The sequence below is a fragment of the Numenius arquata genome, chromosome 16 (genome assembly GCF_964106895.1).
Source record: "Numenius arquata chromosome 16, bNumArq3.hap1.1, whole genome shotgun sequence".
Taxonomy (NCBI): domain Eukaryota; kingdom Metazoa; phylum Chordata; class Aves; order Charadriiformes; family Scolopacidae; genus Numenius; species Numenius arquata.
The window spans coordinates 14,375,787-14,400,759 of record NC_133591.1 but is presented as its reverse complement, the minus strand read 5'-3'; the positions used below and the strand labels follow the sequence as shown (position 1 = coordinate 14,400,759).

At 52.8% G+C, this 24,973-nt stretch overlaps 1 protein-coding gene across 1 annotated transcript in view; it reads left to right on the top strand.

Annotated features, from left to right (window-relative positions):
- Positions 1 to 6,205: 6,205 nt before the first annotated feature.
- The window catches only part of NOS1 (nitric oxide synthase 1), a 40,225-nt gene continuing 21,457 nt past the window's right edge, over positions 6,206 to 24,973 (top strand). The window contains exons 1-8 of the mRNA XM_074159751.1: positions 6,206 to 6,933; positions 13,911 to 13,929; positions 14,447 to 14,449; positions 16,634 to 16,720; positions 22,367 to 22,504; positions 22,954 to 23,099; positions 23,471 to 23,633; positions 24,855 to 24,946. Coding sequence (XP_074015852.1) covers positions 6,206 to 6,933; positions 13,911 to 13,929; positions 14,447 to 14,449; positions 16,634 to 16,720; positions 22,367 to 22,504; positions 22,954 to 23,099; positions 23,471 to 23,633; positions 24,855 to 24,946 — 1,376 coding nt within the window. The remainder of the gene's footprint in view (positions 6,934 to 13,910; positions 13,930 to 14,446; positions 14,450 to 16,633; positions 16,721 to 22,366; positions 22,505 to 22,953; positions 23,100 to 23,470; positions 23,634 to 24,854; positions 24,947 to 24,973) is intronic.

Genomic DNA, 24,973 nt, shown 5'->3' with positions numbered 1-24,973 from the left:
CATCGGGGTTCGTATCGGATGGGGTGAAGGGAAGAGGTACGAGGGACTTCATTAAATTACAGCAAACTTTCTCTGTGGTTCTGCCTCCTCCAGGGTTGTTGTTCCGTGATTAGAATTATAGAATCATAGAATGGTTTGGGTTGGAAGGGACCTTAAAGCCCGTCGAATGCCACCCCCTGCCCTGGGCAGGGACACCTCCCACCACACCAGGTTGCTCCAAGCCCCCTCCAACCTGGCCTTGAACCCCTCCAGGGATGGGGCAGCCACAGCTTCTCTGGGTAACCTGGGCCAGGCTCTCACCACCCTCACAGCAAAGAAGTTCTTCCCCAGATCTCATCTCAATCTCCCCTCTTTTAGTGTCAAACCCTTCCCCCTCCTCCTATCGATCCACTCCCTCATAGGATAGGAGTGTGCAGGATGCTGGCTGGAATGCAATGGAATAGAATAGAATAGAACAGAATAGAATAGAACAGAACAGAAGAGTCCAACTGCCTAGAAGGCTGCTTGCTCAGGCAGGTCCAGGCTTTTCTCAGGCATTTAATTCCCCGGAGAGGGACGCTTGGGATGAAGGCAAAAGCAAGTGCCAGGAGTTGGATAAATGGGCAGGTCGTGGGGCTTTGGGGCAGCTTCAGCCCGATGATATGGCCATGAACAAATGTGTATTGCTTTGCTTTCCGGAAAAATGACCCCCTGATTAGAGGCAAATGAACCCTCTCCGGGAATGGATGTAGATTTCTTTGTATCAGAAAGCAAGTATTTATTTTATTAACTGTTTTTTAGTAGTGATAGACATATTTTCAATGCAAACACCCGTGCCCTGCTGACGTGGGGGGAGGCGAGGGGGTCTCCAAGGCTGAGACCTCGACACTTCATCCCTTTGGCTGCATCTTCTTCCTCGAGCCCATTGGTTCCTGTGGCTGCACGGAGCGGTCCAACAGCACTGCAGCATCACTGGATGCTGGGCGATGGCACCAGGCTGTGGGACAGATGGCAAAGTGCCTCTGATTTCATTCACTCCTAGGTGTAAATCAGGTTTATCGGGGGTGAAGAAAATGTCATGGCCCAGGTGAAATCACCTCTTCCCGGCCTCGTGCGCTAGGGATGGGAAGGGAGAAGCAGAGCGTGTCGTTTGGCTGTGAAGGAAAAAGGGCTCGCTCCTTCCCGGGTGGATTTTGGCAAGGTTGATGGGAGGTGGATAATTAGAGATAGCTGGGGGAACATTGTCTATATATTCTCAGGATTAAAAGGCCACGTATGTGGATACAGCTCGGCGTCGGGCTGAGCCGAGCGGGAGTTGAGCGCAGAACTGCTGGCACGAGCGAGCTGGCTGCCAGTGAATCACTTTAATGCTCCATTTTCAAATGCACAAACACGCAGGTTTACAGTAACTGTGCATATGTTGCGTCCCATTGCTCCTCATCAGATTCACTGACGCTCCGTGGGTCGTAAAAATTAAATGGGCATAAATCCATCAGCCCTGGGGTTCTTCATCGAACGCTATAAATCCCACGAAAACTAATTAAATAAGACAATGGTGTCCATTTAAAGCTGGCACGTAGAAATGTAAGCCATTACCCCAGCCAAGACAAGGCTCAAAAATCAATTTGCGAGGGCGAGGGCAACCCGAGTGCCCCCCGCCGAAGGGCTGATGTCGGGAGGTACAAGCTCACCGCAGCCTCCAGCAGCCGGCCGGGAGAGTTCAGAGATTGCGTTAAGCTCCTAAGATTTATTTCTCCCTCCGCTTTGCTTCCTAAATCAAATCACCCAATTAACATATGTACGGGCGTTTGTTGCTTGCAATGTTATCTGGCGACTCGGAAAGCTTTTCGTCACTGCTTTTCGTCGGGGTTGTTTGTTAAAGCGAATGCCTCGGCCGCTGCCGTAGGGAAGCCTGTTCTGCTGCTCTTCCCTGCGCTGATTAAAGCCTCCAAACAAGCCATGTCAGCGCGGATCGGTGTCGGGATCAGAGCTAACGCTTCTCGTAACGCTTGTCTGGAGGGCTCAAAGTTTGCAGCTCTGCGGGGTTTGTTGCTCTTCTGTAAATCGAGTTGGTTTTTACGCTTTGGAAAGGGGAGGGAAAGCGAGGCAGGGAGTGGGAGGGCACCCTCCGTGGGTGTTTATCTAAGCGGGGTGGCTCAGCGGGGAGCTGAGCCCGGCTTTCCCACAGCATCAACCATCTCCCGCTGTCCTTCGAGGGTGAAGGAAGCGTTTCCACCTGAGTAGTCCCCACCCCAGTGAAACCCTGCTCCCCACGCCGCTCTCGCTGGTTTTAAAGAGTTAGACGTGACACCTCCAGTAGCTTTAGATATACGACCTGGCGAACGTACTACTGCTCTTGGGTTCATAAATCAGGCTGTTAATGATGCTCGTAGGGAGAAGGGAACTCGGCAGAGCGGAGCACAGCTCAGCCATCCGTGCCGCAGCCCGCGTCTCCACGTCGTTTCGCAGGGGGTTGAATGATTCAACCGAAACGTGTCCCCTCTGGGAATAGATGTCCCAGGACACCCTGGGAGCTGGGCACGGGGTAAGCCCTGACCCGTGCTGGGGAAGTCTTCTAGGTGTCTGCCGCTGCCTTCTCGTGCCCTGAACTTCTCCCTCTCCCTCCCATCTTCATTCTGAGTTTGTGCAAGATTTTGTAGATGGAAAACGGTTGGGCTCAATGATCTTAAGGCTATTTTCCAACCTAAACGATTCTATGATTCTATGAAAATGCTTGTCCAACTCTTCTCCAAAGGAACAGAAAGGTCAGGGGCTTAGAGACAGGTTGCCCTCAATCTCTTTGCCTGCCCCTCTGCTGTCTGGCTGTTTTCTGACCCTCCTTACTCTGGGAAGCAGCTGAGAAATAGGAAAGAAAAGGCTTGAGTTTGAGGGAGGGAGAAAAAAATCCTGAACAGGCAAATAATGTCGTTCCCTGTCTTCCAGCCAGTCCCCAGCTGCTGCTGCAGAGCCCGAAGCTGAGGCAGGGGGAGATACCGGCCACCGATCACCCACGGGCGAGAGGGTGCAAGGGCAGGAGCAAGTCACTCTCTTGTCTGTAGGGTACACGCTGGTGCTCACCCCTGTCTTGGAGAAATCCCTGGCTGGGTGCTTAGACATCTCCTATCTACTTTTTTCTTTTTTTCCCTCTTGTAAGGAATGCCGAGGCATCGGCAGGTTTCGGGGATAGGGAACGATGCGCACCCAGCAATAATGTTGTTCCCTGGGATCTCGCAGGCTGGAGCTGCACATGTGACAAATTATAACCTTTGCTATAAGCTTTTTGGAGGAAAGGACTGGAAATTGGTCTGGTGGGAGAGGAGTGAGGGACTGTAAACATTTTGGGGTTTCTCAGCTTTTCGGGGCGGGTGAGGGCCCTTTCCAGTGAGCTCAGCATCGCCCCGCTCCCCTGGAAGAGCTGCAGTGAGTGGTTGAGCGGGGCTGAAAGGCATCATCTCCTCTGGCTGTTGAGCATCTGCCTGTCAGAGGGACATGCCTGAGGGTGACAGGGGCTCGTGCCGGGCAGTCTCCAAGATGGCCTTGGCCCTGCCAAGATGGGCACGATGCAAACACAGACTTCAGTGGCCGTGAGGAGTTCACGAGGACCGCGGAGCCAGTGACTAATCCAGAGCAAACAACAGGGCTGTCCCCTGGCCAGGGAAGCTGAGAGTCCCGCACAACATGGTACTTACACTGATTTCAAAGTCTCGTTTGTCCTTACGGCGTCAGCTAATGCATTAGAAATGAGTCCTGCATTAATGGGTGGCTTGCCCAGACATCAGGGTGATGGTGACCTCTTTGGCAGGGGACCAGCGGAGGCACTGGGGGATGCAGGGTCTGCGCTGGTGGGCTGCTGGGCTGAGGAAAAGACAGATCCTAGGCAAGGAGAAGGAAGCGGGTCCTGTGCTTTGGCACCAGCACCAAAGAGCCTGTGAAAGAGGGGTAAGACTGGTCCGGGGTCTTGCTGTGTGCAGTGCTGCCGGTGAAAGCAAAGTCTGGCTGGGAAAGGGATGGAGGGGCTGGAAAGGAAGGAGGAGAGGGGCAGGACCTTCCCTGCAGAAGCAGATCCAAATATGTGACCTTCCCTCCCCAGGTGGCCTTGGAGGAGATGTCCCGCTCCGCCGCCCCGAGCCCTGCGAGGTGGCACAGACCAGCACGGCTGGCCCAGGTCCTGCTCCAGTGACCTCTGGCCAGGGCCACTTGCGGGAAGTCACCCAGCAATTAGGGCTTAAGTCACCCGGGTTAATTAGCCCATGAGGAGGTGACTCCCCACTGACCTGTTCGGGTGGCATTTAACTCTTTGTGTGCTGCTACTGCTCCACAGGGCTCAGTAATGGCAGCAGAAGGGCAACAGGGTTTAAATCCATCTGCTTGTGTTATTGGGCTTTAATTGCTTTATTCTTTATTTGCCTGTAAAGAGCCAGTCTGGGGTCAGTGGCCTTCATCGAATGAGGATTAAAATGCTCAAGTGAGTTGATGCCGAGGCTGGTGTCACTGTCCTGCCACTCAGATCCCTGTTTTTCCCATCCGGGTGCTGGAGGGAGCTCCTGGCAGGAGCCGGAGGGATGGAGGGGGGCTCAGGGCTCTGGGCCTGAAGGTGCAAGCGCTGCCCTGAATGTGCTGCCTCTGGGAGACAGAAGAGTGTTTTCTTTGGCACATCACGTCAACCCAAGCCTGCAGATCTAGTACCCTCTGTTCTCTCCCCAAAAATTCAGATTTAAAAAAGGCGGCATCTGCATTTCAGCGTGCTGCTAAATGTCAGGGCACAGTCACAGGGAGAAATGTTCTCCAGAGCCTCTAAGAAACGCAAAGGGAACATGGAGAGGGTTTGGGAGCCGAACTTCTCGAACACAAGCGTAAACACACGAGAACCGGGGTGCCATCAGCAGTCAATGAGACATGGCTCCCCACGCCACGCGAGGGCCGTAGAAAGTCATGCCCAGCTGCACGAGGTTCCCCCCGAGAACCTCCGAGAACTCCTCTAGATGGTTTTCCATCAGCTAAAGCGGTTTGTTTGGGAACTGTTGGGAGCTGGATGGCAGGGCTGGGCACGGGGGAGCGTTAGATTTGCCTCCTGGATCCCCGTGAAATACGGGGAGAGGAGGAGCCGAGTCAGGCTGAGGCTGTGATCCCTATAGCCAGGATTAAAAGCACTTGCCATTATAAGTGCTTCACTGGAACTCAGGGTAAGGGGAGCTGAGTGTCCTCTTCTACCACCTCATTTTGCTTGTGGCTGCTACTCTTCCTCCTGAAGCATCGAAACAGCCTTGGCGTGAACGCGTTTCATCCCGGGCAGGGCCATACGTCCCCTGTCTGGTTGCCCCAATCCATCTCGGCCATCAGGTTGTTGGATACTCTGGAAAACGCATGGAGACAAGGTCCTCAGCCGGCAGAAATTGCCGCCGAGCTCCGTGTGGCTCTGCCCGTTTGCACCACTCGCTCACACGGGGGGTGTTTTTCTTGCGACCCAAGGACGAACCGGGGAGGGTCCAAGCAAGACTGCCCGGCAGCCCCCTCCCAGGGCTCCCCCACTGCCCCCCCCTGCGCTTCCCCGGCCCCCGCCGAACAGATGGTGCTGATTTTCACAGGGGGAGCGGAGGAAACAAAAGCCCAGAGCGATGGGAGGCTGCAGCCTGTCTCCCAAATGCAGCCCGGGGGATGACATCTGTGGGGACGGGCTGATGCATGTGGGTGTCTGTGGCGTGCCGAGCCCCGTGCCGAGCCTCCACTTACGCCTGCCCTTCCTCACTTTTCTTCTTCCTTTTGTGTTTTTTTGTGTTTTTGTTTTTTTTTTTTCTCCCTCCTCTCTAGATAAAGAAGCCCGTGGACCGTTTGCGGGGATGCCGGTGAAGCAAGCGGGCTGCCTCCCCCTCTCTGCCCAGCGCGGGACCAGAGGCTGACTGGAAGCTGGCATGTTGCCCCCTCCAGCCCCTGCTTGGCCACACGATGCCCAGCCCTGCCCGCCCTGCCCCTAGACTTGCTTTCCACCCGTGATATACCCCTGCCTTCCCCAGGACATCGCTCTGGGAGAGAGGCAGCAGGGAGCATGCTGCAGAAAGCCAGCCCCCGGCCGAAGCCCAGAGGAGCTTTGCAGTGAGGCCACTTGCTTAAAAGCCCCAAAAGTTGGCCCTTTCCCCCTCCCTCCCGAAAAGCATCTCAGGCAGTGAATTTCTCTGCTCTCAGTGCGTGTCGAGGTCCTGGTCTGCAGGCTCGAAGAGGGGGGGCTGCCATGGAAGAGAATGTGTTCAGCGTGCAGCAGATACAGCCCAACGTCATCTCGGTGAGGCTCTTCAAGCGCAAGGTGGGCGGCCTCGGCTTTCTGGTGAAGGAGCGCGTCAGCAAGCCGCCCGTCATCATCTCAGACCTGATCCGGGGAGGGGCTGCAGAGCAGAGTGGCCTCATCCAGGCTGGGGACATCATTTTAGCAGTCAATGGCAAGCCCCTGGTGGACATGAGCTATGAGACTGCGCTGGAGATACTGAGAAGCATTGCCTCCGAGACCTACGTGGTCCTCATCCTGCGGGGCCCCGAGGGCTTCACCACTCACCTGGAGACCACTTTTGCAGGCGACGGGACGCCAAAAACCATCCGTGTCACCAGACCCCTCTGCCCGACTCCGAAGGTGGTTGACTTGTCCAACCCAAGCCTGCACAGCAAAGAGCAGCCGCTGCCAGCAGCCGACCGCACCATGGGCTCCCTGTGGACAAGAGAGATCGGGCGAGAGGTGGAGCCGATGGTCCACGTTAACGGCGTCGTTACCAGCAGCAAAGGGCAGGACGCTGGGAAGGGGAAGGAGGGTGCTTGTGGTCACCCTTGCCTCAACGGTGGTGTGGAAGACAATGAACTGCTCAAAGAAATCGAGCCCGTCCTGGATCTCCTGAAGGGCAGCAGTAAGGACAGCAATGGAGATGCACCCGCCAAGGTAGAGACAAGAGATATAGAAGTCCAGGTGGACTGGTAGGTCCCTAACTACATTTTTTACATTTGGTGACGTGTGCTGGGTTTGGCTACCCAATGCGGCCGGTTTAGGTGTCGGTGGGCACCTCTCCAGAAAGGGCTGCTGTCTGACCCAGCAGGATGGAGGGGGAGAGGAAGGGATGCGAAAAGAAAAAGGGGGAAGTGATTGATGAGAGGAAGATAAAAGGAATGAAAAATTTGGAATGGGTGGTGGAAGACAGGGAGAAAGATGTAAGCGCGGGAAACGGGGGAGACAGCAGGAGTAACGTGTCACGGAAAGCTGAGATACAGGATGGAGTGGATCACGGGCTGGGCTGGGAGTTGTTTCTGTTCTGTGGTCTCCATCTAATTTATTGTAAGCTTTAAACAAAATCCCGTGCCTCAGTTTCCCCACCTGCCAAATAAGATTCATGGTGTTGTCTGTCCTTGCTCTTCTGCTTTGGAGCGCTCCCCTTGAAATCTGCTGTTGATTAACTGCCGGAGAGGGAGCGGGAAGGTCAGACCAGCAGGGTACGGTGCTTCCCAGGAGTTTCAAAACCTTCCGTGCTTTTGGCAAACAGGCTCTGGCTTTGGGGAGCGGAGAGGGGGACCCCCCCAAGTCCAGCTCCAGCTGAAGCCAAAGGGACCTGTGTGCAAGGGCAGTGGGACCTGCTTTGGGTGGTCCTGTCTTCTGGGAAGGGGGGAAATGTTTCCCGTCAAGAGAAATGCCCATCCCTTGTTGAAATGCAACAGCGGAGCTGCCTGTTCATCCTCTCCGCTCTTTCTAGATCAAGCTAATTATTTCAATATGTATCTGCATGTCTAACAAGGGTGGGGACATAGAGGTGCTTGCCCCACGGCTTCTTGAGGAGGGTGAAGTCCCATCGGGCGGATGGAACAGCTTTGTTTCAGGTATCTGCTTCTGCAAGAGGCCACGTGTGTGGTGTTGCCCTCTTAATCCTCCTCGGCATTTCCCTGAGATACAGACCATCGCTCCGGAGCCAAAAGCAGCTCCCGGTGGTCCTTCATGCTTTGCAAATGTGTTGTTAGTAGCTATTTTTATATTTTTTTTTTTTCTCGGTACCAGCTCTCTCGCCTCCTGGCCGTTTATTAGCAGTGATAGGTTGCCTTTGCCTGTTGCCTTTCCCCAAGTCCCCGAACGCGTTTTAGCACTGTCAAGTGCTGCAGCAGGTTGTGGCTGCCCTCGGTTATCGACCGGCTGTAAAAAGCCAAGAGGCTTTTTCAGGAGGATTGACTGAAGCCGGCGATCTCGGCTCTGTGACAGAGGGATTTGTAACTTCAAGTTCCCTTCGCTGCACCTGCTTCCTTAGGGGAGGGGGTTGGGGGGGAGAGGGGGGGGGGGGGGGGAATGGTATTTATTTGTTTTATCCAAAACAACCAGAGATGAAAGGCAGAGCTGTTGGCTGCAGAGGAGCGGGTTCCCTGGGGTGGGATCGCTCCCAATCACTCCCATCACAAGCCAACACTCACATCCTGTGTTTTCCACCTTTTTTTTTTTTTTTTTTAATTTTCGGCTGCTTTCGCGCCATTATCTCTGCTCTCCCAAATCATGCCTTTTTTCTGCAGAGGACACGGTTACTCAAAGCCCTTTAGGGTGGTCACACTGAGTCAGAGGGAAATAAAGAAATCCGCTCGGTGCCGGCGGCGGGTGGTGGACGTCTGGGGGGGAGCGGTGGGACAGGGCGTGCTCAGGAACATCCTTCCCTGCCATCCCCTCCCCACACACCCCCCCAGGTCCCAAAACACTGCTTTTTTGTTTGGCTGCTTTCAGAAACTGTTGGTTTTGGTCTCTGCTGTGTGACAGGAGGCAATTTAACCCCCTGAGCTCCCTGAAAAGTCGAGGGCTACCTGTCCGGACTGCACATCCTTTAATCCATCACCGACCCATCCCTGGGGGAACCTGATTTAAGCACCCAAAGAATTGAGACCTTGAAGGGGTTGTGCTTGACTACAGGTCCAACAAAACGTGCTTAAAAACCCCTTCTGTCCCTCTGTTTTTGCTATGACTGCTGCGATGGAGCTGGGGGTCATGACCCGGTGAAGCCCCCGGAGGGCACAATCCAAGCATTGATACAAGGTACAGCTTCACCTTTCAAACCCTGTCCCCCAGTGTCCCTGTCCTGTCCCACCAGCTGCAGGTTTTCTGAAGAAATTCTGCTCTGGCTGGGGGGAAAGATGAAAAATGTGTTTTTTTTTTTCTTTGAGCAGTCTCTTCTCCTCATAAAGAGATTAAACCAAAACACTTTGAATTCACTTAAACTGAAGGACCTCAAACCAGCAAGAATATTAGTGAAGTGGGTACTTCACCAAAACTCCACTCACTTTATTTCTCAATGTCCTTTAAAAAAATGATCTATGAAATCTATGTACCCTGGGACTGAAAAATCCACTTTTCGTTCAAAATTAGTCTTCAATCTTCCGCTTGATGAAAAGCCGCAGCCTCACTCTTGTGAGGTAGGACTCTGTACGAGTGAGAAGACCTGGGCTCACCTGGAGAAGTGGGAAAGGAGATATACCGCAGGGAAAACTTGTCGAGAGCTGCTCTGCAGGCTAAAGGGCACTTCTCCTCCCACTCCTGCGACGTGCTGGAGATGATTCATCTCCTCTGCCTGGTCTCAGACAGAGCTGGGGCACGGTGAAGGTCTTCTACAGTGAGAGTTTTCTTGGTCCGCAGGAGAAGTGCGGAGAGGTCAGGCAACGACAGGGAGTGGAGAACCATGGAGACTGCGTTGATTGATGTCAAAGAAATGCCCCCAAAAATAAGCAAGTCTTAAGAGACTGATGCTGCTTTCGTGCTGTAGGCTATGACTTCTCCAGGCTGGGGGGGAACAAGCAAAGCTGGCGTTAGTCAAAACAGGAGTAGAGCTCTACCTAGACACCAGGAGGGTGCAAAACCTCACTCAAGGTTGAGCTCGACACCTACAGCCTTGGACAACTTGACCATCGATCCAGCTGGAGATGTTGGTGTCGGGACTAATCCTGTTCTGTCTCTGTCTTCTCCTGGTGCTGACCTTCAGAGCCTGCAGCACTTTGTCAAAGCCAGAGCATCTCACAGAGCTGTGACAGCTTCCCGAGGGTGAAGAAGGAATGGTAGAACTTGTAGGTTATTCCTAAGGAGCCAAATGCTTCTTGTTCAAGGTGGGCTTTGCCAAAAGCAATTCCAATTACACCTGATGCTCTGGGTTTCCAGCCCATGTTTCTAACGTTATTTGCCAGGAAAACTGGGAACTGGGAAGGTTGCGCTTGGGGGGAAAAATCAGTTCATCTCCATCCCTTGCACCTGTGGTCTGCACTCCCCGGGGGAGATGTCCATGCGATGACCTGGCCTTTGCTCCCTGCTGATTTCCAGCTGTAAGGTGGCCTGGGTCCATGGTGCGTGCCGAGGCGATGGGCTGCAGCCATGGGCTGAATGTCTGTGACTTGGCTCAAGCCGGCTGCGGTGAAGTCGATCATAAAACAGAGCATGGAAGTGGGGCGCAAGGTATGATGAGAGCTGGCATTTCTGCCATGAGGCTCACCGTGGGCTAGAAAACAAAAATAGAGTTTGATTCACTCTCTGCCAGCTAACCTAGGTCTGTTTTTCCCTCTGAGCTCTAGGAAGATTGTCATGTCCCATCTTCCCCCCACCGAGTTGCCAGTATTTATTTTTCCTCTCAGGTCTATTCCATAACATGAACAGCATGATGGAAACATGGCAGTTTCGGTCCAAAAAGCAGCATCAGCAGCCCTGAGAGGGAGAAGTGTGCTGAGAGCAGGAATCCTGTTTATGAAGGGTATCAAGGTTTCAGGCTCCATCCTGCATTGGAACAAACCCCGTAATTTTGCAGTTCTCGAAGAGAAAATTCTCTTCCTCCCACCTCCTTCACTGCCGCCAAAATCTCTTTGTGTTGCTCAAAACATTTCATTTGCATTTCTGATGTCTTCATTATTCTGTACTTGGACACGAAAACTTTAAAACCTCTGAAATGAAAAGGTTCCCTGAAACTATCATGCTATTGCCATTCTGCAGAACGGTGAAGTAGGAAGCTTTGGCAGTGAATAACCCTCCCCTTCTCCCTCAGCGGATTCTTCCTCATCACTCTGACTGCATCAGTCTAATCCAGAGAGGCATTTTGTGCCTGCAAAATAACAAATTCCACCCGAATGTGCCCCCATGGAGCCCTTCCGACCAGGCTCCGAAGCACCCTTCACCCGCTCAGCCCCCTGGGCTGGTGCTGCTTCTCACATCCCATGGGGCGGCCGTTCTCGTTGTAGGTGGTCCCAGCAGACAAACCCATGGCCCAAGTATGAGCCCGCGCTTCCCCAGCAGACCTGATCTGCATTTGGGCTCCAGATGAGATGCTGGGGCTGGAATCCACAGCTCTTTGAGCTCTTTGGGCTCTTTGGCACAGCCGGGAAAGGACGAGCATGGCAGTTGCAGGTTGCATCTGATGCTGGCTGAATCTCCAACAGTGCCGGCGGGAAGACTTTGGGATCATTTGGATCTGTTCCCAGGTCTTTATCTGTCAATGCCTACTCAACGGCATCTACCAACTTTGTATTTCATTGGCCTCGCTCCAAAACTGCTCTGTGCAGCTTCCTCAGCTCATTAGTCCCTAATCCCAGCACTGGGCACAGCCCAGCGATGCTCTGACCTTCTGATGGAGCAAGACCTTCTTCAAGCCATGCCATGTGCTTGTGGGTGAGGCTTTTCTCTTCCTTCAGTGCCGTCCAAGCTCCCCTTTCTCATTTAGGAAGTGGTTTCTTGCTTTGATCATCCTGCAATCACCCACTCTGGCCACGCTGCCTCTCCGGGGAGCGCATCCTACCTTGTGGAGTTATTCCTTCTGCTTCCAATGTTCCCACTTCCTTCTGAGCTCTCTGCACCCTGAAGATCCCAGCCCCTGTCCCACCCCTGCTCCTGCAGATCCCTCTAACTTGTGCTGTTGCACCAGCCCTTTCCTTAAACCTCGAGGCGAGGAGTCTGCAGCCAGACTTTGCCAATGTTGCAGACTCTGAGCTGCCCCAAGGGCATGATAGCAAAAAGATATTAACTTCTGAGGGTGCAATGCCCTCTGGAGTGCGGTTTTCCATGAGACAAGAACCATTTATCCTGGCCTCTAGCGCTGGAAGGAGGAGCAATGTGCAGCACAGCCTTGGAGCCCTCCCCGAGGACATGCCAGGAGAGGGGAAGAAAGGAAAATAGAATCACAGAATGATAGGAGTTGGAAAGGACCTCTGGAGATCATCTAGTTCAACCTCCTTGCCAGAGCACGTCCACCTACAGCAGGTTGCACAGGAACGTGTCCAGGTGGGTTTTGAATGTCTCCAGAGACGGAGACTCCACCACCTCCCTGGGCAGCCTGTATTTCTCGAAGGTATTTCTCTCCTGCAGCTCAGAGAAAGCGGTGTGTGCCCACGTGAGCTTCACACGCAGGTCCCAAGCACCAGCGTAGGGTTTTCAGCTGCTGGGACAAGGGCCTGGAAGGAGTTCACGCCTTGTGGTCACTGCTATCAGCATCTCGGCATGAGAGCCATCATCAGGAGCATGGACATCCATGTCCTTATCGGTTCATCCAAATCAGCCCCTGGGCACTGCAGCAGCTAACGGTACCTCGCATCTCCGCCCGGGAAATCAGAGAAATCCTTCTGCCAAGCAAATTCAAAGGAGCCAAGTGACAAACTTTCTTTTTGCTCTTTTTTTTTTTTTCTCTCTCTTTTTGGAAAAGCTTTGGAAAAATTTCTCAAAGGGCTGTCTCAGCAACTTCCCTTCTGCCTCATCACTCTGAGCACTGCAACATCATCAAATTAGTCAAAAGAAAACAGTGGTGCCTCTCATTTCTCCAAACAGCCAGATGCTCTTTCCGAGGTGAGGCAGCATCCCAGGCTCTGCCTGTGTGCCAGTGGGGGAGGGCAGGATTCCTCTTTCTTTTTTTAAGTACCAGATTTTTGCTTTCAGTCCAAAAAAACAACATCAAAAGGTGTCCCTCCCCCAGAACTGGCTCTGGATCCAAAAGATTTTTTTAGTGCTGAAATGGTGTCTAATGGGTCTGGCAGAGGGACCCAGGTCAGAAGGATCTCTGGATCCTGGATCTGGCCTTTGAGGGGGTTCAGCCAAACAAGTGCCTCCGAGGACAGATCTTCAGCATGGCTTCCAGTTCTTCAAAGACACTAAAGTGGTGAAATCCTCCTGTTCAATGCCCCAAAGCACCCAGGTTGGGTATGATGGTGAGTCGTGAGGATTTCTCCAAAGGCTGCCGGGAGCCAAGGGAAGCCCCCCTCTCCCCTGCTCCCACGGCAGCTCCCTGGAGGTGCCCAGCCTGGATGCCTCAAAACCCACCTTGGGGGACCAGAACCCCCCGCATCGCCCAGTGGGAACCCCTGTTCTTAGGGATCCCTGTCCATAAAATGCTTTTGGAAGCTCAGGCACAGTGTTCTGGACATCCTGTCACTCCCCTTGAGCGTGTGAGTGGCATCCTTATGTGAATACGGCAGGTCACCCCGCATCTCTGCTGATGGCTGGGGGAGCCAAGTCGAGAGTGGAAAATAACTGACCCAAAAGACCCCGTTCCTGTCCTGAGCTCACAAACAAGGCAGTTGCAAGAAACAGGCAGGAAATATTTGTAAAATGAAGCAATTGATTTTTTTTGTTAACTTTTCTTTCGCCCCATCTGGGGTGAGGCCGTGGCTGCTCTGAATGGGCTTTTCTCTCTCTGTCTCTCTCCAAAAGACAGAGCCGGATACTTCTGGGCAGCCTCATCCGGGAGAGGTCTGCGTTGGCTCAGGGCAGGGGCAGACACCCGCAGCCCTGCGAGGGATGAGGGACAGTCCTTCTCGCCCGACACCGAGCAAACTGCAGCACAACACCACCCCGGGGATGAGAGACACTGCCACCAGTTCAGTCTAATGGCTTTGTGACAGCCACGCTTGACTGGGCTTTTATCGCAGAGGCGAAGGGTGAGGGCAGCGCCTTTCTCATGCAGCCGTAAATCCATCAGGAATAGCAATACGCAACCCGTTCCTGCCCCGGCGGCCAACAGGCGATGGGAAGTGGAGAATTTGCTGCTGAGCATCCATCCCTCAATGCCCACCTCGACCTCACTGCTCCTCAGGACGGGGCATCTCGCTGTCAGGTGATGCTCGAGGCCAGTGAACAGGACCAGGTCCCCCCTCCAGCAAGACACAAAGTAGCCAACTACAGCGGTGACTTAATTCAAGCATCTGGTCTTTTTTCCGTGCCGTTAGCACAGGTATCAACGTTTATGGCTTTGCTGGTGTGCAGACAATGAAATTACTCCTCCAGCCTCCTGGTCGAGACCTCTGGCTGCTGCTGCTGACTGATAGATTCCTCTCCGAGGTTCCCTTGTGCCGGCAGATGCCCCTTTAGACAGGCTTGCAAACACCTTCCTGGAAGCAGTGGATCATGCCAGGCACCTGCAGGCATGTGCTCAGTGTCATTTCAGAGGCACCTGCGGGATATCTGGCACGCTGGGGTCTGTCTGCCCAAGCCTCTCCTGTCTGCATCAAGGCAAAGTCTGTGCCCCTGGAGAGGCACCGTGGTCCCCCAGCCAGGCAGGTTCCCTCTGCCAACCCCCAGGTTCCAGTAAAGTCAAGGGATTTCTCCCATTGCCTTATGGATTTAGTGCTTGTGTCTTGATTTTGGGCCAGTTGTGGGGAGCAGCACGTTGGGGCTCATCAGCTACAGGAGATGGCTTGTGTTTGCCTATCATTTCATGTGCTCAGTGGCTCTGCATGGACCTGCCTCCACCCTCCCTGATGTAATGAGACTCAGGTCTGAGGGCAGGGATGCTCAGCCGTGGAAATGAGTATTCTCCGAGAGGTTTAACAGCCGGCCTTGTCTTAGAGGAAGAGCTAGATTTGCTGGATGTTCATCCTGCTAACTCCCTGCCTTGCTGCTTGGAATTCTCTAGATGAATTCTCTGGATGTGTCAGGAGACCCTGAGCTTCCCCTGTGGGTGGGCTGGTAGAGGGCAGGGTGGGTACTGAATGGTCCATGGTTGTCCCCAGCCCTGGGACCTCTGTGGCTGCTGAGTGCTCCTGGCAGCAGCAGCACCACCACCACCACATGTAGCAGAGAGCTGGGACCTGTTGTCTTTGGCCGCGGCTGTGCAGTGGGGAGGGTGAGGTTTCTTGTGTTTTATCTGATTGAAACCCTTTCACATACTGGTAGGAGCCAAGTCACAAAAGAACAGCTTTCTTTTCCCGGGGGAAGGGGGGGGGACGACATAGGAAAGCCAGTAAGAACTGCCCCTATGGCACCTGTACCTCCTCGCTTGCACCAAGCTGGCTGCTTTCACCCTAAGGCAGCCAAGGTTTGGAAGGTGTCCAGGAGCCTGGTGTCATATTTTGGCAGCTGAACATTGCTCTGTAAAGGCAGAAAAATGACAGAAAATTTAGAGCACAGGGACATCATCTTTAAGTGAAGTATTTTCCTTAAGGATAGGAGCTGGGGGGCAAGGAAGATTGTGAAACTGAATTTGTTTGTGTGTACGCATCTTCCCGAGACGGTGTCAAGAGCACTGTGTTGGTGTGAATTATGCCCTGAGAGCGAGTGTCCTACTTTGGTTGGTGCCCAAAGCCCACCGTTGTTAATGGGAAGGCTCATTATTGACTTTAGTGGGCATCTGGAAGACTTTTAAGGACTGACGGCAGGAGCAAAACAGTTGCCAGAGCACATTACCTCGACGGTCTGTCGAGCAAGGGCGAAGGCTGCCGATCCTGGCCCGTGGTCCCATGCAGCTCAACCCGTGGGTCTCCTTCCCACCCGTGGTGGTCAGTGCATGTGCCACACAGCCTGCCTTCTCTGAACGTCACCTCCCTAAACCCCATTTGTTTTTCTCCTGCGCAAGGGCTCGTATGGCAGTGGTTTTCCATCGCTGCTCAGATGGCATTTAACAGCCTCGCCGACATTCCGATGTACGTTCCCCCAGGCAAAACATGTGTGCACCAAGAGCTACACCAGCCTCACCACGCAGGCTAGGGCAGTGGCGCTGGGGACATCCTCAGTCCCTAGCCTTCCAATCTCCCCAGCTCCGTGGAGGCAATCCGTCAGTTTGCCTGAGTAAAATTGCTTGAACTCACCGGCATTTGCAGCATCCGTAAAGGTCAGGAAAGAGGAGAGAGATCTGTCTCTCCCTCCTGGGAGCCACCTATTTTTCCTTGGGTTTTTTTTTTTCTCCTCTCCTCTGCTCATAAACACCAAGCTGCTCTGCAGACCCAGCTGGTTTTGCTGTGAGGTTTTGCAAGGAGGTTTTTCATGAGGTTCTGCAGCTGGAAGTGCGTGGGGCTCTCCTTTCCCCAGCTCTGCGCTTGTTTTTGCCGGGCTCCAGCCTGGGTTTTGGGGTGCAGAGGGTCTGGCGTGTAGCCTCGCCAGAGCCAGTGTCGGGGCAGGGGTTTCCTGTTGATTTGCAGGCACGGCGCTGGCCCACACGGTGAAATTTATATTGTATTTGGGTTGCCCTCACTGCGGTGATTCATGGCCTCGGCCGAGGCAGAGCATTTCCTCCCCTCCCGCAGGGAGACGCGTGAGTTTTCGCTCCTGCGGGAAGCAGCCGGAGCAGGTCCTGGAGCCATTGCTTGGGGACCTGAGCCTCTGTGGTCCCATCACCCATCCGCCCTCCCACCCGCTGACCCAAATGGTTTTTAACCCTTCAGTTTCAGGGAAGGGGAAAACAAGCCACAGAAAGCCTTACCGGCTCAGATGGAGAACGACCGTGTCTTTGGCAACCTGTGGGGAAAGAGCAACGCGCCCGTGGTCCTGAACAACCCCTATTCCGAAGCCGAGCAGGTAAGAACCCATGGATTGTGCTGCTTTGGGTGGGAAGGTGGCCTGGGGGTACACGACCCATCCTGGTGGGCTCTCACACCACAGAGAACCCGCAAGGCCTACAGGCACTACCCTGAAGACCTTTGATCCCACCAGCTGGAGGAGTTGATGGGGCGTAGAGCCCATTTGGTCCAGAAGCCGAATTTTCCGTGGTTCGGGCAGTGTAAAAGTTACTGGAGAACAATGCTCTCTATCCAAGGGGCCAGACTGGGATGGGAGCCCAGCCAGGGACCAGGACTCTGAAACCTCCCTCGGGACTGGCGTCCCTTTCTGTGGCAAAAAGCCGAGTTGCATCGTTAAAGTCGTTTTGATTCATATGATGGTAATTCAATAGAGCACTTCAGATAATAAGTTGTACGGTGCCTTTTCATCTCCTCACACTCCACGGACATAAATTCTCAGGCTTCCTTGCCAAAAGTGGATTAACTCCACGTTTGTAGCAAAGCCAGCGACGTAAGGCAGACCCTGCCAGGCCAGAAAGATCACCTTGGGGAAAACATGACGTGCGTGAGCACTGCCAAGCCTGTCCGGGCAAATGTGTCTCCCTGATGGGATTAACCAGCAGCAGGGCAGGACACACGGGGCACCAGCCTGGGGACCATTTGGTCTCCTTGCCCCACCGTGTTTCTCAGGGTGACATAGTAGGGCCTGTTTTCCAAAGGAGAGGAGAAAAGTGATTTAGCGGTCCTATGAAGACTTCCAAGAAAAATCAGTATTTCCTCAGCTCAGGAATGTCCTCAGTCTGGCTGATGCCTCTTCCCAGCTCCAACGAGCTGCAATGACACGCTCCTCGCTGACATGCCACCTGCAGACTGCCATAGGGTGGGTGTCCCTCGTGGTGTGGTTGACACCCGGATGTCCAGCAGCACCTCCCAGGCTGTGGCTCTGCCAGGGGATGCTTCCCCATTTCACATTTTTTTTTGGCAAGATGCAAAGCCAGAAGCCGGGGGTGAGGTCACATGAGGTGACACGCTCCCTCCATGCCCATGGAGGTGACATGGTCTTGGTGGCTGGGGAATAAGGGCTACCCACGCCGTTTCTCCTGGAACTCCTGAGCAGAAGGATATTCACATGAACTTCTGCAGCATGCACAGTGTCAGAGGCTCATGGGACATGCAAGACCCGCTGCGCAGGTGCTGATGCTGAGATACTTCTGACCGTGCTGGACTTGCTGCATGGTTTCAACCAATCTGTTTGGGTGCTCAGACGTGTTTGGGAAAGATTTCCATCCTCCCCTCACCTGGCTGCAGCTCAGGATTGTGGCCAGGTCTCCCAGCAGCATAGACAACCGTACGGTGGGTATGATTCTACATCGGCACACACAAATGGGTGCATCCAAGACCTGTGACACGCTTTGTTCAGCTGCTGGAGAGACGTTCCCAGGCAGCCCCATGTCCCACCGTGCGGTTAATGCATTTTGGCAGGTATCACGAGCCCGTCTCGCCCAAGGACAGGTCACTGCTCTGGTCCCTTTGCCCCAGCTCTGGACAGACACTGTCTTTCTGCCTCCTTTGCTAAGCTCCTTGCATTTATGTGTCTGTAACTATAAGCACTTTATAACCTTCTGTGTTCGGAGCTTAATTTCTCTCTGTGTTAGGGCTGCCAAAACCCCCAGTCTTAAGCTGTTATTAAACTCTTTAATATTTTTTTTTTCCACTAGATGTGCAGCTTTCTTTTTATCCTTCTTATCCCCAAGTCGGTGCGCCTGCTTTTCTGGGGGCAGTTTGGCTTTTCCCCCACACTCCCCACAGCCGTTCCCCCCCGGGCTGGATGCGGTTAAGGCAACTGAACTTCTTGCAAGCTGCAATAAATAGTGTTAAGGCAGGGGCAAGTCAAGCCAAGTGTGAGCTTTTTATACACGTTGTTCCTTAAAGCCGGATTTGGAGGATTCACTTGGCCAGGTGGGGAATGCTCACTGAGGCTTGTAATAAGGTGCTGAAAGACCCGTTGGGCATCGATCCCTATCCCTCTTTTTTTTTTCTTCTTTTTTTTTTGCAAAATCACGCAGTGTATTTTGCTTGTTTCCCAGGAGCCCAACAATCCCCCTGGCCCCAAACCTGACCCATGGAAAGATGCTGTGACTGCACCAGCCCGGGTCCTGTGTGAGTCGTATTTCAGTCCGCACGGATTGATTTGTTGGGAGCTCCAGGGCAACCAGGGAGAGCGTGTGTCCGTGTAGCTAAGCAGAGGAAGGGAGTCATATCAGCTCCACGCTCATACGGATGATTTACAGCTTTATAAAAGCGAAAAAACACACTTTCAGCTGGCGGGGTTAATGCAGTCTGGAAGGAAATGTCAGGATGCCAATATATCTGCGACCCGGGCTAACGCTGCAGCCCTCGTCCTCCCACAGCCCATGCATTTCAGCAGGGCAATACGTGCCATCGTCGCAGGGGCTCCCGAAGCCCGGCTGGGATGCAGGGGGAAGGTTGAGGACTTGTAGACCTCACTTGGGTTTGCAAAAAGGGAGGTGGTCCCTGCGGTCCTGGCCCCAGGAAGCCCCCGGGGCTGGGTGCATCCCTCCCCTGCTCCTGTAAGCGCGGCAGACAGCTCGCAAGCTGCACGCTGACGATAAGTGCCAACACGCTCCCTCTAAAAGATGTTTGCATAATGCATCCGCGCCCCGACTGCTACGTTAGTCTCTCCGTTTGTCCCGCTCCTGAGTCACTAATATCGCAGCTGCCTAATTAAAACATGAAAGGATCTCGCACAACCTCGCTGACAGAAGCAGGGGTAATATTTGGCTTCAGCTTTGCCATGCAGGGAAGACACACACACACACACACACACACACACACACGCACACAGAGCTCTTTCCCAGTCTCTTCTGGGTGTCGCTCTCTCCACAGCTGCTCTGCGACGCCGTTGCCAGACCTGGCACCTCTCGCTTCTTGTAGGTGGTGTCTCCTCGGCTGCTCCCAGGGATTCATCGTGCCTCTGCACCGTGGCCGCCTTTCAGCAAAGGTTCAGACTTTTCCGGTTCTTGCAGGGAAAAGACAAAAAAGGGAAAGGGATCAGCTTTGAGAGAGGCTTAAGGTAGAACATCTGTAGGCAGATGTTAAGTAGCCAATGTCCACCAACTTGGACCATGAGCTTGCTTGCTCCAAGGATGGGCTCATCTGGATTCACAACGTGCTCTTGGGTCATTCTTGCTCTAGCAAGATGTTGTTCACCTCCTAAGCTGCACTGAAACCCCATCAGCAAATCAAAACTAACTCAGAATAAAAGAAGTGGTGCTGGATACAACCAACACCTTCTGCTTGGTACTTCTAATTTCTGTCTGGACAGGTGAGGATTGTTTTTTGTTTGCATTCTTGAGCAGCATTTTTCAGCTATATTTTACCGGTCTCATGAGCAATCACGCTCAGAAGGAAGGTGGCAGATTGTCCCCCTTGGTCCTAAGGGTGGCCCAGGTTGGTCCAGAGAGCACAGCATCCTGTTAGTGGTTCAGAGTCATGGAATCATAGAATGGTTTAGGTTGGAAGGGACCTTAAAGATCATTTAGTTCCAACCCCCCTGCCCTGGGCAGGGACACCTCCCACTAGACCAGGTTGCTCAAAGCCCCATCCAGCCTGGCCTTGTAACTCAGGAATGGGTTAATTCTCTTGAAAGAGAAACAAGCAAAAAAAAAAAAATGACCAGGAACTGCCACTGCCGTAATTCAGGTCAGATTCCCCAAAATTGAAAAAAAACCAAACTTAAAAATAGTGCTTTTCCAGGACTATGTTTAGGAGGTTCTTTTCATTTGCTGCTGGTTTTGAGCTCTGTATGAAGTCTTAGATTTGTTTTCTGCAGCGTGGAAAGGGGAAGCTGGGATCCGCTGTGTGTTTATCTGCCTTCAGGGGCCAGGACTTCAAAATGCTCCTTGGGGAGATCACAGGATTTGTGACACGAGGAATGTCACAGAGACCTGTGACAGCATTAGCCTGAGGGGGTGCAGAGATGGGTTTTCAGAAACTGCGAGGACCAAAGAGGGTCCTATCGAGGGGTCAGGTTGTGAAGCTCTCCCTTCCCCTCCATCCTCTGCCTCTTGCCCCCAGCACTTGCTTTCAGTGCGTGGTATCACGCTGTGAGCCGCAGGCTGCTCGACAGCAAAATCCCTATTTTCCAGGAAAAAAAAAAAAAAAAAGTGTGGAGAATATGGTAAAAATAAGCACTAGGCAAAAAATATGGCCAACATCGCCACCAGGGCAATGCAGTGGTGTCTGCTCAGTCTGTCATCAGTCTCGCAATAATCAGGCATCAATCTCTCTGCTTTGGAAAAGCAAAGCAATCCTCTGCCTGGCAAAGGAAAAACAAGTTAGATCTGGAGTCTCATCTGCTCTTGTCATCCTTGTGGCCCCCCGTTGCTTTCCCTCCTGGGTTTGCTCATCAGCAGAAGTGCTTGTTCTGAAACAAGAGCTTCTTCCACCAGAAGAGCTGGCTCTTCTTCAGTGGGTCCTTCAGGCTGTCATGCTGGATTTCTACTCTTGCTGCTGGTCCGTGGGCTGCGACATGAGCCCAGAGCCCCCAAAAAGGAGGGTGAGACTCCGCGCAGCTCTGCTGGAGGTAGTGCCGACTTTAAAAAACCTTGGGGATGGATTAGAAAGGGACGCAAGCTACAGGACTCACGTAGGAGGGCTACATCAAAACTCGGTCTAAGCCCTGCTTTGCAGAGATGACAAATATAAGCGGGTTTTGACAGGACGCTCTGGTGCGGGACCAGGTCTCCCCTTGGAACCTGCAGCAACACTGTTGTGGTTGCAGTGATGGAATTGCACTCTACTGTAAGATCTGATTCCCAGAGGAAACGTCTCTTCTTCCCAGGGCCACTGCGGATCTCGCTGTCCCATGATACACTGGCAGACACTGATTGCTCTCCAAGTTTTTAAGTGCTTGGGGCGAATAAGGGTCACGGTAGAAATACTAGATAATATTTGTGAAAACACGTGCAAACACCAGTCCTTGCAGCCAGCTCTTCCCCTTACAAGCTCTCTGCTGGCTGAGGCTCTTCCTCATGCTGGCATCTAGCTCAAGATGTGCTGGATGAGCGGAGTTTCAGGGAGGGCTGGAGACGCAGAGCTGAGACGTAAGTAATCCAACTATGCATAATTCAGCAGCCCTCCCACTTGCATAATTTATCCCTCCGTATTCCCATGATCTTCCAGCATGGATATCAAAGGAGATGTGCCTTTGGCTTGCTTGGAGGACCGATCGGCTCTGTCTCGCAGTGCTCGTATTAACGAGGCAGAGCTTGGCAGGTGTAAAACCTGAGCAGGTGATGCTCCTTAAAAAGAAACATCTAATATATTTTAGAGAGGTAAGTCTTCCACTGGGAAACTTGAACACAACAGTCCCCTAAGTCACTTCTGTCTGTGTTTTTTAACTCCTACAGGTCTGGCTGCTCTGTAAACAGTGATGACTTCTCAGTCGCATTGAGAGCTGGTTGCTCCTTTGTAGGATCCCAAATGCTGCCAGTATTTGGATCATACACCCTCTCTCGCTATATTATCACTAGGATTTAAGCACGGGCATCCACTAACACAAGATGCTGCGTGTTGTTGTGGCCTTTTTCCTGTATCTCGTTGATGAATACTGACCTTGTGCCTGGTCTTCACTGTTGTCCAGCCACCGCCGTCCGGGCGGCAGTCCCCAACGAAGAACACAGTGAATGGAAGCCCTTCCAAATGCCCACGGTTTGTCAAAATCAAGAACTGGGAGACAGGCTCCGTGCTTCACGACACCCTGCACCTCAAGACAGCGATGGTGAGTAGAGTTGATAGGACTGGCCAAAAGTTGTCTGAGCATAATTGAGTGGATCACAGTGGCTTTACCTGGAAATGCAGAACTGGATGAATTCAGGCCAATCTTCTTGTCTCTGGTAGTGTCTGAATTTCAAACCTCTGGTGCTGGATGAGAGGGAAGCCCATCTGGGATAAATCAGGAAAAGCATATGACTTTATGCCAAGCTGGGGCAAGAATCTAGTGAGCCCTAATTGTCCATACCAAGTGGGACAAGAGATGACTGCACATGTTCAAGTTGTCTCACAAAATGTCACCTATAGATATGAAAACAATTAAGTTGGAAATGTCCCTGTTGGTCAAAGATGCTACTAACTTCTGCGCAGCTAATTGTTGACTTCCCCCAGCCCAGCTCATGTACCCTGAAGTGCCGCAGTAACCCAAGACACGCTTGTCTCCTCCTGTCTCATCAGGCCACCGCATGCACCGAGCAGATCTGCATGGGCTCAGTAATGACCCCTAGCCAGCACGTCCGCAAGTCAGAAGATACCAGGACAAAAGAGGAGGTGCTCCTGCTGGCTAAGGACTTCATTGACCAGTACTATTCCTCCATAAAGAGGTAAGTGTTAGCTGGAGAACATTGCAGGTCCTGGCTGCTGCTTGTGCTGAGATGTCACATATGATCTGATCTTTCACACTCGTGAGTCAAAGCAGGATGAGACTGTGGTGCTCCACGTTCAGCTGCTTCTTCAGGGGGGTGTCATTCCTAGCACTTGTTGTCTGCCTCTGTGCAGACACCGTGCAGCACTTGTACTGACCTCTCCCATCTGCGCTTGGTCATCTGTCACCTGAAAGCACACACGTGTGTGTGTATATGTGCACACGTGTGCTTAAGAAAGAATGAGCTCGTGCCCGGGTGGAGAGCAGCAGGATTCCCTGCCCTTCACTAGGGTTGGTGACCGCCATCTCCTCCCTTCCCCACACACGCAGATCTGGCTCCAAAGCCCACATGGAAAGGCTGGAGGAAGTGACCAAGGAGATTGAGGCCACTGACACCTACCAGCTGCGGGACACGGAGCTGATCTACGGAGCCAAGCACGCCTGGAGAAATGCGGCCCGCTGCGTGGGCAGGATTCAGTGGTCCAAGCTGCAGGTGAGCACCAGCACAGCTGGGATGCACTGGGGTTTTGGAGAGTCAAAACCTGCTCTTCAAACACACGGGGAAGCACGGCACGGCTACAGTTTGTGTTCAGCACACAGCAGCCACATTCTCCTTGACAGCTTTGGGGATGCACAGGCTGGGAAGTCAGCAGGAGCTGGAAAAGCATCTGTGGGGTAGGTGTAGCCGAGGTGTCTGTGCCTGAAACAGGGCCAGCTGGAAGCTGGTGCTCTGGAGAAGTTTTTCCAAAACCAGATACTGCTCCGATACCTTACATGCTGCCTCCAAAACTATTGCTCTGCCCGGAGAGAGGCAGCAGGACACACTCATCCTTGGTACAGAGATACTATGGCAGGAGAAGGTTTGGCTCAGTGCCCTTTTGAGTAGCTGGAAGCGTAGGGTAGGAACTGAATTAGTGATCTCTAGTGGAATCCCTTAGTACGGAGATGACGTCTCCCTCTGTAACCTGGAGCACAGGCTGGGGCTGAGCAATTCCTGGGACTGCTTCACACAGAGTATAGGCACTGCCTAGGGCCAGGAGGCTGGGCCTCCTTCACTCCCAGCTCAGCATTTGGCTCTTCTCTTCCGCTGTTTCTTTTGGTATATCTGAACCTTGGGAGGAGCTGTTCCTGGAAGAAGTTGTCGTCAAGCCTCCTGTTGACCCTCTTTCCTAGTTTCCCCATTCTTTTGTAGATGCCCCACCCCTGGAAACATTCAAGGTCAGGTTGGACAAGGCTCTGAGCAACCTGATCTAGTTGAAGATGTCCCTGCTGATTGCAGAAGGGTTGGACTAGATGGCCTTTAAAGACCCCTTCCAACCCAAACCAGGCTATGATTCTATGAGTCCCCATCCTTTCAGTGGATCTCAGGCCTGACTGATCCCTGTCCTATTTCAGCTTTGAGTCTTGATCTACAACAAAGAGCAGAAACCAAAGCTGTTGGTGAATAAACCAGGAACAGAAGCAGGTTGAAAGCACTGGATTCAGGAAGTTTTTGCCTGAGCAGCAGATGACTCACCTCTCCAAAGCAGAAAGGGCAGCTGGATTAGACATCCACGTGTTGTAAAGGCAGGGAACACATAATTACGGAGCTTTACATACCTGTCAAGTCACGGTGACCTCTAGGGCTTTCCCTGTGCTGTGTTTCTTCTGCTTGGCTCTGCCCTGGGAGTTGGAGCATCTTGTAGCATCACCACAATTGCTTCCACTGTTTCAGGTGTTTGATGCCCGTGACTGCACCACAGCCCATGGGATGTTCAATTATATCTGCAACCACATCAAATATGCCACCAACAAAGGGAATCTCAGGTAAGCCACCACCAGGAGGTCACCAGG